Source organism: Ornithorhynchus anatinus, chromosome 1 (assembly GCF_004115215.2).
Source record: "Ornithorhynchus anatinus isolate Pmale09 chromosome 1, mOrnAna1.pri.v4, whole genome shotgun sequence".
NCBI lineage: Eukaryota > Metazoa > Chordata > Mammalia > Monotremata > Ornithorhynchidae > Ornithorhynchus > Ornithorhynchus anatinus.
This window is the reverse complement of record NC_041728.1, coordinates 169990436-170009398: the sequence shown is the minus strand read 5'-3', so window position 1 is coordinate 170009398 and position 18963 is coordinate 169990436. Positions and strand designations below refer to the sequence as shown.

The window sequence follows — 18963 nt, the reverse complement described above, 5'->3', positions numbered from 1 at the left end:
TTCTCACCTCTGTCCCATGCTGCGGCTGCCCAGCACAGTTGAGTTTTGACTTGAAGCAGATGGCCTTCCGCTCACTAGCCACTGGTCAAGCTAGGAATAATAATAATAATAATGATTGTGGTATTTGTTAAGTGTTTACTATGTGTCAAGCACTGTTCTAAGCACAGGGGTAGATACAAGGTAATCAGGTTGTGTCACGTGGGGCTCACAATCTTAACCCCCATTTAACAAATGAGGGAACTGAGGCACAGAGAAGTGAAGTGGCTTGCCCGAGGTCACACAGCAGACATAATAATGTAATAATGTTGGTATTTGTAAAGCGCTTACTATGTGCAGAGCACTGTTCTAAGCACTGGGGTAGATACAGGGTAATCAGGTTGTCCCACATGAGGCTCTCAGTTAATCCCCATTTTACAGATGAGATAACTGAGGCACAGAGAAGTGAAGTGACTTGCCCACAGTCACACAGCTGCCAAGTGGTAGAGCCGGTATTCGAACCCATGACCTCTGACTCCCGAGCCCGGGCTCTTTCAACTGAGCCACGCTGCTTCTCTATGTGGAGGAGGCGGCATTAGAACTCCCAAGCCCGTGCTCTTGCCACTAAGCCAGGAGCTTCTCTTGGAATGGAATGAGTAATAATAATAATGTTGGTATTTGTAAAGCGCTTACTAGGTGCAGAGCACTGTTCTAAGCACTGGGGTAGATACAGGGTCATCAGGTTGTCCCACGTGAGGCTCTCAGTTAATCCCCCTTTTACAGATGAGGTAAATGAGGCACAGAGAAATGAAGTGACTTGCCCACACTCACACAGCTGACAAGTGGCAGAGCCGGACTTCGAACCCATGACCTTCGACTCCCGAGCCCGGCCTCTTTCCACTGAGCCACGCTGCTTCTCAAGCTTGCCTCTGCTTGCCTCTCCCTCTAGTAGCCAAAATTGGTGGAGTACTGGAAACTCTCTAGGGGCGATCCTGAGAGGAGACGAAGTGTTTAGGAGAGTATAATATAATAGAGTTGGTAGATACGTTCCCTGCCCCCAAGGAGCTTACAGTCTACAGGACAGCACTATGGGAATTTCAAGTTCACACCTGCAGTCAGGTTTCATGTAGTTACCTTCCCTGATCCCTTCCAACAACCAGAATCTTCTTGATTTTTCAAACTAAACCGGATGCCTATGACTGAAAGATTTAGCAAACTGTTTAAAGACTCCAGTTCACGATCCAGTCATGTGCTAAAGATATTCCTAGTGTGTACTCTAGTGAGGAGCAAGAGGCCCACTGGAAAAGCACAGGACTGGGAGAGAACCTGGGTTCTAATCCTGGCTCTGCCACTTGTCTGCTGTGGTGACTTGGGGCAAGTCACTTCACTTCTCTGTGCCTCAGTTTCCTCATCTGTAACATGGGGATTGAATATCTGTCCTCCCTCCTATTTAAACTGTGAGCCCTGTGTGGGACCTGATTATCTTGTAACTACCCCAGTGCTTAGTACAGTACACACAATAAGCACAAAATGTATGTTATTATTATTACTCTTATTTGGCCTACTCGGTAATTGGCTATTATTTATATCTAAAATGATATCATCTCCTTAAAATGGCACATTGTAATAGTCTACTAAATTAGTTAGGACTATAGTTCAGATGGGCGCAAGCTGAAAAGAAATTCAACTAGGCTTCAAGAAAATGAGACTACGATAAAGTAAGATTGTAAGCTAGATTGTCAGAGCCAATCAATCAATCAATGATATTTATTGAGCTTTTACTGTGTGAAGAGCACTGTAAAAATAAAATAAATGGTGGTATTTGTTAAGCGCTTACTATGTGCAAAGCACTGTTCTAAGCGGTGGGGTACACAAGGTGATCAGGTTGTCCCACGTGGGGCTCACAGTCTTAATCCCCATTTTACAGATGAGGGAACTGAGGCATAGAGAAGCTAAGTGATTGCCCAAAGTCACACAGCTGGCAAGTGGCAGAGCCGGGATTAGAACCCACGCCCTCTGATTCCCAAGTCTGGGCTCCTTCCACTGAGCCACATTGCTTCTCTGTACTAAGCACTTGGGAGAATACCATACAGTAGAGTTAATAATATTGGTATTGTTAAGCGCTTACTCTGTGCAGAGCACTGTTCTAAGCACTGGGGTAGACACAGGGGAATCAGGTTGTCCCACGTGGGCTCACAGTCTTCATCCTCATTTTACAGTTGAGGTAACTGAGGCCCAGAGAAGTTAAGTGACTTGCCCACGGTCACACAGCTGACAAGTGGCAGAGCTGGGACTCGAACTCATGACCTCTGACTCCAAAGCCTGTGCTCTTTCCACTGAGCCACTCTGCTTCTCATTTTTGTAGATTATGATTCCTACCATCAAGGATTTTGTGAGGAATTGGCAATCTAGACTGTAAACCCCTTGAGGGCAGGGAGCATGTCTAGCTTCTCTACTCTCCCAGGTGCTTAGTACAGTACTCTGCACATAGTAAGAGCTCACTAAATACCACTGATTAAATGACTGATAATTGATATCGATAAGAATTTCAATAAAGTTGAAAGTTCACTCCAAAACACCCATCCCATCCTTCAGGCTCTTTAATGATTTTCGTTCCCAGAAGCCCAACTGCTCTGACGCAAGTGGACAAATTTACTGAAAATGTTCACAGACTGGTAACGTTTTTCTTTTTAAGTCTACCTGTGAGATTCTGCTAAGGACCCCTCAACCCTCTTTTCATATCAAGAGCCGGAAAAAAAAATGATATGGCTATTTCTTTTTCTTCTTCAAACGTCGTCGAGTCGTTTCCGATCCATAGCGACTCTGTGGATACACCCATGGCTACATGCCTGTCTGAAATCCGATCTTTACTGTTCCTCTTCAGAAACTCCAGGCACTCCAAAGTCAGAAAATGAAGGAGTCCAACCTCGGGACCCTGCAGGATGATAACTACGAAGACCGACAACGACAGGTGAAGGAGCTCCAGGCCATGAGAGAGAAGACTGAACAACAGGTGAGAGAGCTTTCCCGAGAGTCCGACAGTTCTCTCGCTGGACCCCCAGGACGGCCTCTCTTTTGCAGAATAGAATGGATCAAGTTTTCTGGTCATTTTCTACAAGCTTCCCAAATTAGAGTGAGATTCACGGAGTTCATGGTTATTTTCACTGTGAAGCAACAAATTATTTGGGAAAAAAATCCAGTTTGTTTGGCCTCTAGTCTGTAAGCTCCTTATGGGCACGGATAATGTCTACCGGTTGTCTACCAACAATTGTATTGTACCATCCCAGCACTTAGCACGGTGCCCTGCACATAGTAAACGCTCAATAAATTACACTGGTTAATCGATAGCACTAGTCCTTAACTTACCAAGTTAACTTTGTTAACTTCATCGAAAAGCATCATGGCCTAATGGATAGAGTATAGGCCTGAGAGTCAGAAGGACCTGGGTTCTAATCCCCGCTGTGCCATTTTTCTGCCGTGTGACCTTAGGCAAGTCACTTCAGTCCCCTTTGCCTCAGTTACCTCATCTGTAAAATGGCATTAAGGCTGTGATCCCCATGTGGGACAGGGACTGTGTCCAACCTGATTTGCTAGTATCTACCCCAGCCTGGCACATAGTGAGGGCTTAACAAATACCACAATTATTACTATTATCATTATTTTAATTCATTAGCCTGGGTCACTCCCCAGAGTTAGCAACATCACTTATCTCCTTACGGAACACTTGTCAACATAGTTTCTGGGACTCCAAGGACACAGCAGGACCGTGGAAGAGGCTTTGCTAGGTCTGGAACAAGGAGGGAGAGAGCCAAGTCCTCTCCCCCTTCCCTGTAACCTCAACAAAGTAAGAGCTCAATAAATATGATCGATTGATTAATTGATTCTTTTCCCCTTCCTCTTGTTCCAGTCTTTCACTGGAAGTGGCTAAACTTCAACTGATGTTATTGTTGGCCACTCAAGAGTGCTTGACAGAGTAAACCACCGTTGGCTTCTGCTCTGTGTGGTTTCAGATCATCATATCACTCCCTCCTTCTCCATCATTTTTTAAATGGTATTTGCTAAGTGCTTACTATGTGCCAGGCACTGAAGTAAACACTGGGGTAAATACAAAGCTAATCAGTTGGACACAGTCCATGTTTTCATTCCCATTTTACAGAAGAAGTAAAGTGACTTGCTCAAGGTCACATAGCAGAGAAATGGTGGCACTGGGATTAGAACCCAGGTCCTTCTGACCCCCAAGCACTTGCTCTATCGACTAGGTCGCGCTCCTTTTCTAAAGTTCTATCAGTGAAGCGATAGGTGATCATCCCATCATCAAAGTCTCCAGGATTGCACCGTTCCTCTAATTCCACACTCCGAGGAGGAGGAAGGTGGCTCGTGTTTGGGCTGCTTCTGGGTTGGGGCCTTTCCTGGACTTTGAATAATTGGGGTGATGAGCGCTAGGATCACCAATCATTTAACCAATCATTTAACATGTCCTCTGAGAGGCCACGTTGCTGTTTGGCCGATAGTTGACTGACTATCGAGCTTACTGTCTTCTTCATGTCTGTCTTCCCCTCTGGACAGTAAGCTCAGTGTGGGGAGAGTCTACCAACTCTGTTATATTGTACTCGCCCAAGTCCTTGGTACAGTGCCCAGTACACAGTAAGTGCTCAATAAATACCATTGATTGATAGAATCATGCCCTACTCCAAATGGGTGCTCAATAAAACCTAGTTCTACTATCGATCAGCACTGAACTAAGAACTTGGGAGGGTACAATGTAATAATAATAATAATAATAATGTTGGTATTTGTTAAGTGCTTACTACATGCAGAGCACTGTTCTAAGCGCTGGGGTAGATATAGGGGAATGAGGTTGTCCCACGTGAGGCTCACAGTCTTCATCTCCATTTTATAGATGAGGGAACTGAGGCCCAGAGAAGTGAAGTGACTCGCCCACAGTCACATAACTGATAAGGGGCAGAGTCGGGATTCGAACCCATGAACTCTGACTCCCAAGTCCGGGCTCTTTTCGCTGAGCCACCCTGCCTCTCTAATATTGGTATTTGTTAAGCGCTTACTATGTGCAGAGCACTGTTCTAAGCGCTGGGGTAGATACCGGGTAATCAGGTTGTCCCACGTGAGGCTCACAGTTAATCCCCATTTTACAGATGAGGTAACTGAGGCACAGAGAAGTTAAGTGAGTTGCCCACAGAGCGCGGCTCAGTGGATAGAGCACGGGCTTTGGAGTCAGAGGTCATGAGTTCGAATCCCAGCTCTGCCACTTGTCAGCTGTGTGACTTAAGAGAAGCAGCGTGGCTCAGTGGAAAGAGCATGGGCTTTGGAGTCAGGGCTCATGAGTTCGAATCCCAGCTCTGCCACTTGTCGGCTGTGTGACTGTGGGCAAGTCACTTAGCTTCTCTGTGCCTCAGTTCCCTCATCTGTAAAATGGGGATCAAGACTGTGAGCCCAACGTGGGACAACCTGATTCCCCTATGTCTACCCCAGCGCTTAGAACAGTGCTCGGCACATAGTAAGCGCTTAACAAATACCAACATTATTATTATTATTAAGTCACTTAACTTCTCTGTGCCTCAGTTCCCTCATCGGTAAAATGGGGATTAAGACTGTGAGCCCCACGTGGGACAACCTGATTCCCCTGTGTCTACCCCAGCGCTTAGAACAGTGCTCTGCACATAGTAAGCGCTTAACAAACACCAACATTATTAAGTGGCATAGCCGGGATTCGAACCCATGCCCCCCGACACCCAAGCCCGGGTTCTTTCCACTGAGCCACGCGTGGTAATTGTTCCCTGCCCACAAGGAGCTTACAATACAACTACTACTGTTAGTTCAAATATCCTTGTTTGAAGGCATGGAAAGGGTTGTAATACGAATGGACTACCTGAACGTTAAGATTATTTTATTGTTCTTGTCTGTCCGTCTCCCCCGATTAGACCGTAAGCCCGTCAAAGGGCAGGGACCGTCTCTATCTGTTGCCGACTTGTTCATTCCAAGCGCTTAGTACATTGCTCTGCACATAGTAAGCGCTCAATAAATACTATTGAATGAAGGAATGAATGAAAAAGGGTTGGGAGAAAGAGTCCCGAATCTGGGGAATGCTTTTCGGCTGCAAACTACTGCAAACTCCAGTAGCCATGAACCATAGCCTAATGACATGCTTTCAATATTTCAGAAAATGGAGTGGAAGAGAAAGATGAAGGAACTTCAAGGGGAGCATTTAGCAGAGAAGGAGGAGGTAATTTCTGCCCCGAGGTTAAGGGAAGCAGTACAGGTCTTGGCTCTCTGGCTGGCAGAGGTTACCCACTCTGTTCCAGCTTGTCTGTTCCAGGATTTAGAGGAGTGGGTCATAATTTGGTTATTTGTTCCTTGGGATGGGAAGAACATTTGGTACCAAGGGAAGGAACATGGGAGCTGGATGAATAATAGTCCTAGGTGGAAGAAGTCCAAAACCCAAACCCTCGGAACTGCTTAAAGAAAAGTGCCTAGACATAATAAATTGAAATGCCCCACTTTTCCTCATCTCCCACTCCCTCCTGCATCACCCTGTCTTGCTCCCTTTGCTCTTCCCCCTCCCAGCCCCAGAGCACGTATGTACATATCTGTCATTTCATTTAATAATAATAATAATAATAATGTTGGTATTTGTTAAGCGCTTACTATGTGCCGAGCACTGTTCTAAGCGCTGGGGTAGACATAGGGGAATCAGGTCGTCCCACATGGGGCTCACAGTCTTAATCCCCATTTTACAGATGAGGGAACTGAGGCACAGAGAAGTTAAGTGACTTGCCCACAGTCACACAGCCGACAAGTGGCAGAGCTGGGATTCGAACTCACGAGCTCTGACTCCAAAGCCCGTGCTCTTTCCACTGAGCCACGCTCTTTTGCTCTTCCCCCCCTCCACCCTAAAGCACTTATGTACATATCTTTAATTTTATTTACTTGTATTAATGTCTGTCTCACCCACTCTAGACAGTGAGCTCATTGTGGGCAGGGAATATCACTATTTATTATTGTATTGTACTTTCTCAAGTGCTTAGTACAGGGCTCTGCATGAATACGAATGAATGAATGAATGAATGAAATTTGCATCCTCTGAAACTTATCATAAAATAATGGTATTAATTTAAGAGCCATAGGATAACGCATTTTATTTTTATAACCTGTCAGAGAATAATGACAGGCTATAAAAATTAAACTACAGATGCCAGAAAGAAGAAAAATGCTGGTCCTTTGGGGTTGCAATATTTGTAAAGAACATTTTGATCCCCATTAAAATATCAAAGGGGATTATGAGGATTGTTAAATGTCCACAGAGGGGGAAGCTCCCAGTTGAAACAAGTTAACGTTTCTTTCGGTAATAATACTTTTGATATTTATTAAGGGCTTACTCTGTGCCAAGCCCTGAACTGAGTGCTGAGGTAGAGACTAGAAGCAGCATGGCCTAGTGAAAGGAGCACGGGCCTGGGTGTCAGAGGACTTGGATTCTAGTTCTGACTTTGTCACTTGGGCAAGTCACTTCACTTCTCATTGCTTCACTTACATCATTTTAAAATGGGGATTAAGACTATGAGCCCTGTGTGGGTCAGGGACTATGTCCATTCTGATTACCTTATAGCCACCCCAGTGCTTAGAACAGTGCCTCACACAGAGTAAACACTTTAAAATATTATTAAAAAAAATCAGATCAGACATAGTCCTTGTTCCACAAGAGATTCTCAATCCATCTGAGGGATAGGGAATTGAAAAAAAATCATAAAAATAGATTGTAGTTTTTCTAGAATCTTGTGGGGGGAGTTGTGGAGGAGGTTGTGGTTTTGATGGACCCCATGTGAAGGAAAACTCTAATTATCACACATGAAATTTGATTGACAGCATTCACAAAACTGTTTCTTTCCCATCACATCCTAGCCAGAAAGAGGTGAATTATGGGCAGAATGTTTGCCAAATTCTGCCCTCCTATTCTACCCGAAGTGCACAGAGAAAAATGCTTTATGGGAGAACTGAGTGTATCCTGAATTTGCCTGGCATTCATTTTTTCCAAAATGCTTTTATAGTCATTATTTCACTTTCTCCTCACATACTCTCCAAAAGTTAGGCATCATTATCCTCCCTTAACAGACGAGGACCCTGAAGACAGAGAGTTTAAGTGACCGTTCCAAGATCACCCGGCAGACCAAAGGCAAAGCTGGAGCTAGATCTCAGACCTTAGACCTCTCAGGGCTGTGTTTTTTATCACTGGACCGTGCTACCTTCAGGGGGGAAGCTGAATTTCACTATGGATCTGAAAGACCTCTTGCTTCCAAACAGCTGAAAGGTGAGAATGAAAGGCTCCGGGCTACTCTGTCTCGGGACCAGAAGAAAGCCACAGACCACTTCCACAGTCAATTGCTCACACTGAATACCCAGCTCCGAGAGCAGGCTAAGGTCATCAAGTCCCAGGAAGAAGTGGTAAGTGTGTCTACATGAGACACTCAGTCACTCAGTTGCATTTACTGAGGGCTTACTGTGCAACGAACTCTGTCCTCAGTGGTTGGGAGAGTACGATAGAACTGTAAACTGACACATTCCCCTCCCATGGAGCTCATCTTCAGCTCTATGTCTGTCCAATTCAGTGATTACTCACTCATTTCTATCCCTAGCTCTTTTTTTTTTAATAGCATTTGTTAGTGACAGGCGCTATACTAAGCACTGAGGAAGATACAAGATAGTCAGGTTGGACACAGTCCTTGACCCACATGGTGCTCACAGGCTTAATCCTCCTTTTACAGATGAGGTTACTGAGACACAGAGAAGTGAAATGACTTGCCCAAGGTCACAGAGCAGACAGGTAGCCGAGTCTTCTGACTCCCAGGCCCTTGCTTTATCCACTAGGCTATGCTGCTTTTTTTCCCCGCGACGCCCCGCCTCACATATTTCAATCCGCTCAAGCCAACCTACTTGCTCTTGCTGTAGTCTTCCCAGGCTAGCTGCCACTTACATCTCTACTTGCATCTCTGCCCTGTGAGACTGTAAGCCCCTCTGGGGCAGGGATTTTATCTATCTTGTCTTGTCTTAAGCAGTCGAGGCATCTCAGACCCATAATGACGCCATGGACACATCTCTCCCAGAACGCCCCACCTCTATCACAATCACTCTGGAAGTGGATCCATAGAGTTTTCTCGGTCAAAATCCAGATGTGGTTTACCATTGCTTCCTTCCAACGCAGTCAACTTGAGTCTGCGCCCTCGAGTCTCTCCCATGCCGCTGCTGCCCAGGACAGGGAAGTTTTGACTTGTAGCAGATGGCCTTCCACTTGCTAGCCACTGGTCAAGGTAGGAATGGAATGGCCAGGCCTCTGCTCGACTGTCCCTTCCACAGTCAAAACTGGTTGAGTATTGGAAACTCTCCAGGTGCGACCCGGAGCAGGGGTTGTGTCTATTGCCTCTCATGTATTGTACTGTATTGTACTGTCTGAGAAGCAACATGGTTTAGTGGTTAGAGCACGGGCCTGGGAGTCAGAAGGTCATATGTTAATCCCAGCTCTGCCACCTGCCTCCTGTGTGACCTTGGGCAAGTCGCTTCACTTCCCTGGGCCTCAGTTCCCTCATCTGCAAATGGAGGATTGTGAGTGTGAGCTCCATGTGGGACAGAGACTGTGTCCAACCTGATTTGCTTGTATCCACCCCAGCACTTAGTAAAGTTTCTGGCACATAGAAAGTGCTTAACAAACACCTCATATTAATATTATATATATAGTATATCATAATATTATAACATATCAATATTATTATATTAATTCTGTTGTATTGTCCTCCCAAGCGGCTAGTACAATGCCCTGCTCACAGAAAGCGCTCAATAAATGCCACCGATTGATTTAGTAAGTGCTTTCTATGGGACTAGCACTGAACTCGGCACTTTGCGATAATCTTAGTGAACACAGGCCCTTATCAGCATGCAGCTCAAAATCTAAGAGTTAGTGAACTCGGCACTTTGCGATAATCTTAGTGAACACAGGCCCTTATCAACATGCAGCTCAAAATCTAAGAGTTAGGAAGAGCACTCCTTGAGCCGCAGTAGGATTTTTTTATGAATGTAAGCTCCTTGTGGGCAGGGAATGGGTCTACCAATTCTGTTGTATTGTCCTCTCCCAAGCACTTAGTACATTGCTCTGTACTTTTGACTGCACTGCACTCAAAAAATGCCACCGATTGATTGATTAATCTCTCAAGTGCTAATTGCAGTGTTCTGCACATAGTAAATGCTCAGTAAACCACAGAGTAGCAGTGTGGCACAGTGGATAGAGCATGGGCCAGGGAGCCAGAAGGACTGGCATTCTAGTCCAAGCTTGGCCTCTTGTCTGCTGTATGGCCTTAGGCAAGTCACTTTACTTCCCTGGGCCTCAGTTTTCTCACCTGTAAATCGGGGAGGGACTGTCCAACCTGATTAGTTTGTATCTACCCCAGTTTAGAATAGTGCTTAACACATAATATGTGTTTAACAAATACCATTATTATTATTATTCTTGTTGCATGATTAATTGAAATGTCTAGTTGGAGGAAATCCACTGATATTTTATAATTCTTCCTTGCATCACTTAAATTCACAGTTTAGATTCTTCAGGCTCTTTTCATCACCAGGCTGTTTTTACATATTTTGCTAATAGTGAGAATTTTTATCCTTGCTTTCTTTATACCTTTCAAATTTCAAGACGTAGCTTTCCATTTTCAGAAAAGAGAGCAAAATGGGAGACCAAATGGGTTTTTGGAAAGAGTAGAATAATGCTTAAGGGAATAGTCATAAAACGTGTATTCAGGGCAGTCACTATTTCGGGAAGGATTTCCAGTGAAGGTCTTGAAATCACCTACAGCAGCCTAACCCTTTCAGTAATCCGCGGGGACAGATCTCTTCACCCCACGTTATCGAGGTAATGAGGGGTAACTCTCCAGAAAGCAGTTCTGGGACTTCCTGGCATCTCTAATAAACCGAAAATTAAACTATCAACCCGCCAGGGTTTCCAGACTCACTGATTTCCATGTTCAGCCTTCTCTTTTGCAGATCCATTCTTTCTCATACATAATCTTTCCTCTGGAGAAAGACATTTTAAGTCTTTTTTTGTCCAAGAGCAAAATGTTCTTTTTGTTCCGCTGCTCCCGGATTAATGTGGAATGTTAGGTTCCAAGCTCTGGTTTGGGTCACAGTGTCTCCCTCTTATAATAGTCAGCCTGATTTCCTTCTGTTGGGAAGTTGACATTTCTAGAGTTGTGCCAACTAATTCTTCTTATCTCATGCTATTTTTGTACTCTGCAGATTAAGAAGATGTCTCTCAGGAAAACTAAAGGTGAGGTTTTACAGATTCAATGAATTGAAGTCATAAATCACTAGTAATAACAATAATAATAGTGATAACAGTAATAAAGGTGCCATCACCATTTGCTTGTACCTTACTCTAGTGCTTAGTGCAGTGTCTGAACATAGCAAGCGCTTAACAAATACGTTATTATTAGTATTATATGTCAAGCACTGTTCTAACTGTTGGGAGAGATTTAAGACAATCGAGTTGGGCACAATCCCTGCCCTACTTAGGTCTCACTGTGGTATTTGTTTTGTGCCAGGCACTGTACTAAAAGTTGGGGTGGATACAAGCAAATCAGTTTGGATGCAATCCTGGTTCCACTCACGAGTATAGCCCCCATTTTACAGATGAGGTAACTGAGGCAAGAGAAGTTAAGTGACTTGCCCAAGGTCACACTGGAGGCAAATGGAAAAATGGGGATTAAAACTCAGGTCCTCTGACTCCCAGGCCCATGCTCTTTCTACTAGACCATACTGCTCTTTTACACTCTCTTTCAATAGGGGAAACTTCTGTCAGTTGAATTATGAAATTTCGCCAAATAGTAAAGTAATAGTAGTAGCAATCACACCTAATGAGGGACCATGTGATGTGGTGAAATGTACCAGGTGTTTGGGATGTCCAGAATAAAGAAAGGTCAAATGCCCTGCTCTCAAGGAGCCTACATCTTAATGGAAATCTTCTTAGTGGCTCTGCCATTTGTCTGCTATGTGACCATCATAGGCTTGTGGATAGAGCAAGGGCCTAGAAGTCAGAGGACCTGGGTTCTAATCCAGGTCAATTATCTGCTGGGTGATATTAGACAACTCACTGAACTTCTCTGGGCCTCAGTTACCTCAAATGAAAAATGGGATTAAGACTGTGAGCCCCAAGAAGGACATGGACTGTATCCAACCTGATTAGCTTTTAGGGCTTAGTTCAGTGTCTGGAGCATAGTAAGTGCTTAATAAATGCCATAAAAAAAGGGCTTCTCTGGACCTTCAATTCCCTCATCTGTAAAATGGGGATTAAGAGTGTGAGGCCTATGTGGGACATGCATTGTGTCCAGTGTGATTATCTTGTATCTACCACAGCACTTAGTACAGTGCCCGGAACATAAGGGCTTAAGAAATACCATTAAGAAAAAAAAGAAGTATTCTGGCCACATGCCCCAAGAGCAGAGGAGTATAATGGCTATATTCAGGGAGGACCTGATTTCATCCTTGGACTAGAGCAACTATTATGTATCCAGTTTTCTACAGGATGATTGGGTTTCTGGATGGTTTGAATATCGCGTGAGGCACGACGGTGGCATCAGATGCCTTTCTATCTGGTATTTGGAGTCAGAAGGACCTGAGTTCTAATCCCAGCTCTACCATATGTCTTCTGTGTGACCTTGGGCAAATCACTTTAAAGTCACTCAATCCCCTTGTCCCCTCCTACCTCACCTCGCTACTCTCCTACTACAACCCAGCCCACGCACTTCACCCCTCCTAATGCTCACCTTCTCATTGTGCCTTGATCTTGTCTACCTCGTCGGCAACCCCGGGCCCACGTCCTGCCTCTGGCCTGGAACGTCCTCCCTCCTCAAATCTGACAGTCAGTGACTCTCCCCAACTTCAAAACCTTACTGAAGGCCCATTTCCTCCAAGAGGCCTTCCCTCTCTAAGCCCCCTTTTCCCTTTCTCCCACTCCCTTTTGCGTCACCCTGACTTGCTCCCTTTGTTCTTCCCCCTTCCCAACTGCACAACGCTTATGTTCATAGCCATAATTTATTTATTTATATTAATGTCTGTCTCCCCTATTCTAACAATAAGCTCGTTATGGGAAGGGATTGTGTTCATTGTTGAACTGTACTCTTCCAAGCACTTAGAACAGTGCTCGGCACAAAGTAAGAGCTAAATAAATTCAATTGAATGAATGAATGAACTTCTCTGGGCTTCAGTTACCTCATCTGTAAAATGGGGATTAAGAGGGTGAGCCCCAATTGGTACAGGGATTGTGTCCCACCTGATTAACTTGTATCTGTCCTAGAACTTAGAACAATTCTTGGCACAAAGTAAGCTCTTAAGAAGTACGATGAATAAGCACCCAGCCTCGGTTCCTGAGGCTGAGTCGATCTGCCTTGAAGTAGCCCTCTCTCTTAAGAGGGACTCTGGAGGGGAATGCAAAGTTCTAGAAGAGATGTGTGTGTGAGTGTCTGTTTGTGCTGTGCTTGTGTGTAAACATGAGCACAGACTAGGGTTCTCCCAGGAGAAGCACTCTAATAATTCTAATAATAATAATTATGGTATTTGTTAAGTGCTTACTATATGCCAGGCACTGTACTAAGCGCTGGGGTAGATACAAGCAAATTGTGTTGGACCCAATCCCTGTCCCTTGAGGGGCTCACAGTCTCAATCCCCATTTTACAGAGGTTTGGGTGGTCTAGGTTTGGAAGGTCTTCTCCATATTATTTTATTACTTTAGGCTGCACAATAATAATGGTACTGGTTAAGAGCTGCCTTGCTATTTGTTTCCCATGTGGCCTTGGGCAAGTCACTTTACTTCTCTGTGCCGCTGTTACCTCATCTGTAAAAATGGGGATTGAGACTGTGAACCCGACGTGGGACAGGGACTGTGTCCCACTTATTATTATTATTATTATTATGATGGTATTTGTTAAGTGCTTACTATGTGCCAACACTGTTCTAAGCGCTGGGGTAGGTACAAGGTAATCGGTTTGTCCCACTTGGGGCTCACAGTTTTAATCCCCATTTTACAGATGAGGTAAGTGAGGCACAGAGAAGTTAAGCGACTTGGCCAAGGTCACGCAGCAGACAAGTGGCGGAGCTGGGATTAGAACCCATGTCCTCTGACTCCCAAGCCCAGGCTCTTTCCACTATGCCATGCTGCTTCTCTAATTTTCTTGTATCCACCCCAGTGCTTAGTACAGTACCTGGCATATAGTAAGCACTTAACAAATACCACAATTATTATTATTATGTGACAAGAAATGTTCTAAGTGCTGGGGTACATACAAGTTTATCAGGTTGGACACAGTCCCTGTCTCACATGGGGCTCACAGTCTAAGAAGGAGGGAATAGGACAGATACCCCATTTTACAGATGAGTTAACCGAGACCCAGAGAAGTTTAGTGACCCGTCCAAGACCACACAGCAGAAACATGGCAGAGCTGGGATCAGGGTAACCCATGGAATGTCATGTACTAGAATGTCATGTATTGCACTAAGATCTGGGAAAGAATAGACAGCTGGGAATCCTTTTAAAATATCGTCTACTTACTTGATAATAGCAGCTATCACAAGGCCTCCAAGTGCCTGTAGAACAACAACTATCCATGTCAGTTTGTTATGTCCCCGCACTAAGAGCTGGGAAAGAATAGACAGCTGGAAATCCTTTTAAAATATCGTCTACTTACTTGATAATAGCAGCTATCACAAGGCCTCCAAGTGCCTGTAGATCAACAACTATCCATGTCGGTTTGTTATGTCCCCGCACTAAGAGCTGGGAAAGAATACACAGCTGGGAATTAGAAATGATCCCTTTCCCTTGAGGGGTTGAGAATCTATGAATATAAGTGGTGGTGGGGTGGGGTGGGATGGGCGAGGTCTGGAGATGGAAACACTGAGAGCAGTGAAACACTAAAACATTAAAATGGCATGAGAGACGAGGACAAACATTTAATAATAATAATGGTAATAGTATCTGTTAAACCCTTACCATGTCTCAAGCACCTTTAATAATAATGTTGATATTTGTTAAGCGCTTACTATGTGCAGAGCACTGTTCTAAGTGCTGGGGGAGATACAGGGTAATCAGGTCGTCCCACATGAGGCTCACAGTTAATCCCCATTTTACAGATGAGGCAACTGAGGCACAGAGAAGTTAAGTGACTTACCCATAGTCACACAGCTGACTAGTGGCAGAGCCGGGAGTCGAACTCATGACCTCTGACTCCGAAGCCCAGGCTCTTTCCACTGAGCCACGCGCGGGGGTGGATACCAGTTAATCGGGTGGGACACAGTCCCTGTCCCACATGGAGCTCACACAGATGAGGGAACTGAGGCACTGAGAAGTGAAATGACTTGCCCGAGGTCCCACAGCAGACAAGTAGTGGAGCCGGGATTAGAACCCATGACCTTCTGACTCCCAGGCCAGTGTTCTGTCCATTATGCTGAAAAGCAAAATAGAAACCAAAGTCAGGAGGGAGCTGTGGCTAGATGAGTAGAATTGCTCCTTGAGATTCAGAGTTTATACAGTGGCTACCGTGGCCACTAGCTTTGCTGAGGTTCGATGCGGCCTCAAACTGCAGGTGCTGTTCTCATTCCTTCTGGGTCACTGGAAAGCCGTATGGGATGGGGTGGAAGAGGGCAGGTAACAGCCCTGGGTAATGGGTTCTAAGTCATGGGTTCTAATTCTGGCTCTGTCACGTGTCTGCTGTGTGACTTTGGACAAGTGACTTCACTTCTCTGGGCCTCAGTTACCTCATCTGTAAAATGGGGCTTGAGACTGTGAATCCCACGTGGGATGGTAAATATGTCCAATCTGATTTGCTTGTATCCACCCCAACACTTAGAAAAGTGCTTGGCACATGGTAAGCGCTTAACAAGTACCATGATTATTATTACTATTATTATTATTTTTATTATTAATAATGGGAAGAGAAGGTAGTGGGCTTGGCCATGGTGAGGGAGGCTGAGATGATGATGATGGTATTTGTTAAACACCTTTTATGTGTCAAGTATTCTTCTAAGCACCGGGTTAGATACAAACTGATCAGGTTGGACACGGTTCCTGTCCCACATGGGCTCGCTCACAGTCTTAATCCTCATTTTACAGATGAGGAAATTGAGGTACAGAGAAGTGAAGTGACTTGCCCCTGGTCCCAAGCAGATAAGTGGAGAGCTGGGATTAGAACCCAGGTCCTTCTGACTCTCAGGCCCATGCTCTATAAAAATTGTGGTATTTCTTAGGCGTGTACTATGTGCCAGGAACTGTTCTAAGCACTGGGGTGGATGCAAGCAAATTGGGTTGGACACAGTCCCCGTCCCACGTGGGGCTCACAGTCTCAATTTTACAGATGAGGTAATTGAGGCCCAGAGAATAATAATAATAATGCTGGTATTTGTTAAGCGCTTACTACGTGCCGAGCACTGTTCTAAGCGCTGGGGTAGACACAGGGGAATCAGGTTGCCCCATGTGGGGCTCACAGTCTTAATCCCCATTTGACAGATGAGATAACTGAGGCACCGAGAAGTTAAGTGACTCGCCCACGGTCACACAGCTGACAAGTGGCAGAGCCGGGAGTCGAACCCGTGACCTCTGACTCCGAAGCCCAGGCTCTTTCCACTGAGCCACACTGCTTCAGTAGAAGTCAGAGCAGCCACTTGCAGGCCCAGCCCGGTCTGCCCAGAACATTCTGGGAGCAGTCAGAGACTTCCCCAGTCCCGGCGGGAGGTCCGAGGGCATGCAGGGCGCACATTTTGCTCATGTGCATCTGGGCTTTGGCTATCCCCAAGTGCCCTGACCAGCCACCCTTTCCGTGAGTCCAAAGGAACAATCCGGTTCCCAGCTCGTCCCACTCATTTTTCTGAGAATCAGAACTAGGACTGACGTGACGAGCGTATTATCTGATGGAGACCCAAGTTGGCATCCTAGTGATGGGAACCAGGAGAAGCTGGCACTGGTCCTCTGGTCCTAATAATAATTATGGTACTTGTTAAGTGCTTATTATGTGCCAGACACTGTACTAAGCTCTGGGGGTAGACACAAAGTAATTGGGTTGGACACAGTCCCTGTCCCACATTGGGCTCACGGTCTTAATCCCCATTTTACAGATGAGGGAACTGGAGCACAGAGAAGTACAGCGATTTTTCCAAGGTCACACTGCAGGCACAGAGCGGAGACAGGATTAGAATCCAGGTCCTTCTCAGGCCCATGCTCTATCCACTGGGCCATGCTGCTTCTCAGCACACTCCGGGGTCTTTTCTCTGGTAACCGTGAGATCTAGGATTACGGATTCTTTGGGTTTCAGCCGCCTCCCAGTTGGGGGACCCCTGAAGTGTCAGTTGTATTTACTGAGCTCTTACTGTGTGCAGAACACTGTACTAAGTGCTTGGGAAGGTACAGTAACCTTATCCTCTGACAGGGTTCTGTTGCACGTTTGATACGTTTTTCTTCTTTCGATCCAGTGATCCAACCCGCGTCCAAGGCTGCGAATGAGAAAGAAGAGTCTACTGAAGAAGGTATGCAAATAAACTCTTATCAGTCTCTGCTCTCCAATTTGGGCATATTAAAGGTCATAGCGATTGCAGTTGATCAAAGCAGCAGCAGGGATTTGGATCTGTTTTCTGAGTGGGGGAGGTAGCTTTTTTTATTATACGGATTGTTGGACCTGAATTGCGTGAGCTGGGAGAAGTAGCGTGGCTTAGTGGAAAGAGCGTGGGGTTGGGAGTCAGAGGTCGGGGGTTCGAATCCCCCTCCACCACTTGTCAGCTGTGTGATTTCTCTGTGCCTCTGTTACCTCATCAGTAAAATGGGGATTAAGACTGTGAACCCCATGTGGGACAACCTGATAACCGTGTATCTACCCCAGTGCTTAGTACAGTGCTCTGCACACAGTTAAGCGCTCAATAAATTCAATTGAATGAATGAATGAATGGACAAATACCATCATTATTATTAGGAGGCTAAGAAGGATTACGCACTATCACTATGTCCCACTGGATTATCTTCTTTCTATCCTAGTGTTCAGTACAGTGCTTGGCACATAGTAAGCACTTAAAAAAAGTCACCATATTCTCTTTAGGATTTCCTTTTCAGACAATTAGTCAGTGGTACTCGTGGAGATAGTGGCTTAGAGGAAAGAACATGGGCTTGGGAGTCAGAGGTCGTGGGTTCTAATCCCGGCACTGCCAGTTGTCTGCTGTGTGACTTTCGGCAAGTCACTTAACTTCTCTGTGCCCCAGTTACCTCATCTGTAAAATGGAGATTAAGATTGTGAGCCCCACGTGGGACAACCTGTTAACCTTGTATCTACCCCAGTGCTTAGAACAGTGCTTGGAACATAGTAAGTGCTTATCAAAAATGCTCATTATTATTATTATTATTTATCGAGCTCCTAGCACTAATCTAAGTGCTTGGGAAAGAACAGCAAAAACAAAACTCATGTTCCCTGCCCACAAGAAGTTGACAGTCCAATGGTGAGAACAACATAAAACAATTATCTTCGGATAGTGGCACCAGAATGAAGAACAAGAACAAGAATCAGGCTGTAGAGCCAAAATGCCAGGATAAAAGATAATGATTAAATGTCTGGTTAAACACTATATGTATATATACATATACATACACACATATATACATTTTTACACACACACACACAATATACATATATGTATAACATACATATATGCAATACATATATCACACTATTACATGCTCACACATACATATATATATACACACATATATACATACATATATACACACATACACACGTATACACACACATATATACATACATATATACATACATATATATACACGCATACAGACACATATGTGTATGTGTGTGTAAATATATACATATATGTATACACACATATATGTGTCTGTATGTATGTTAAAGTGCTGAGAATGAGTATAAATAATAGAAGTGATAGTAACCG

At 44.8% G+C, this 18963-nt stretch overlaps 1 protein-coding gene across 2 annotated transcripts in view; it reads left to right on the top strand.

The window, feature by feature from the left end:
* Positions 1-18963, top strand: part of DZIP1L (DAZ interacting zinc finger protein 1 like) — a 67618-nt gene that overhangs the window by 13593 nt on the left and 35062 nt on the right. Inside the window, exons 5-9 of one of the 2 annotated variants that reach the window (XM_029078683.2) lie at positions 2861-2989; positions 6155-6217; positions 8290-8430; positions 11269-11299; positions 17485-17538. In XM_029078683.2, the coding sequence (XP_028934516.1) occupies positions 2861-2989; positions 6155-6217; positions 8290-8430; positions 11269-11299; positions 17485-17538 (418 nt within the window). The remainder of the gene's footprint in view (positions 1-2860; positions 2990-6154; positions 6218-8289; positions 8431-11268; positions 11300-17484; positions 17539-18963) is intronic. The other variant, XM_039913395.1, reaches the window with a different exon arrangement.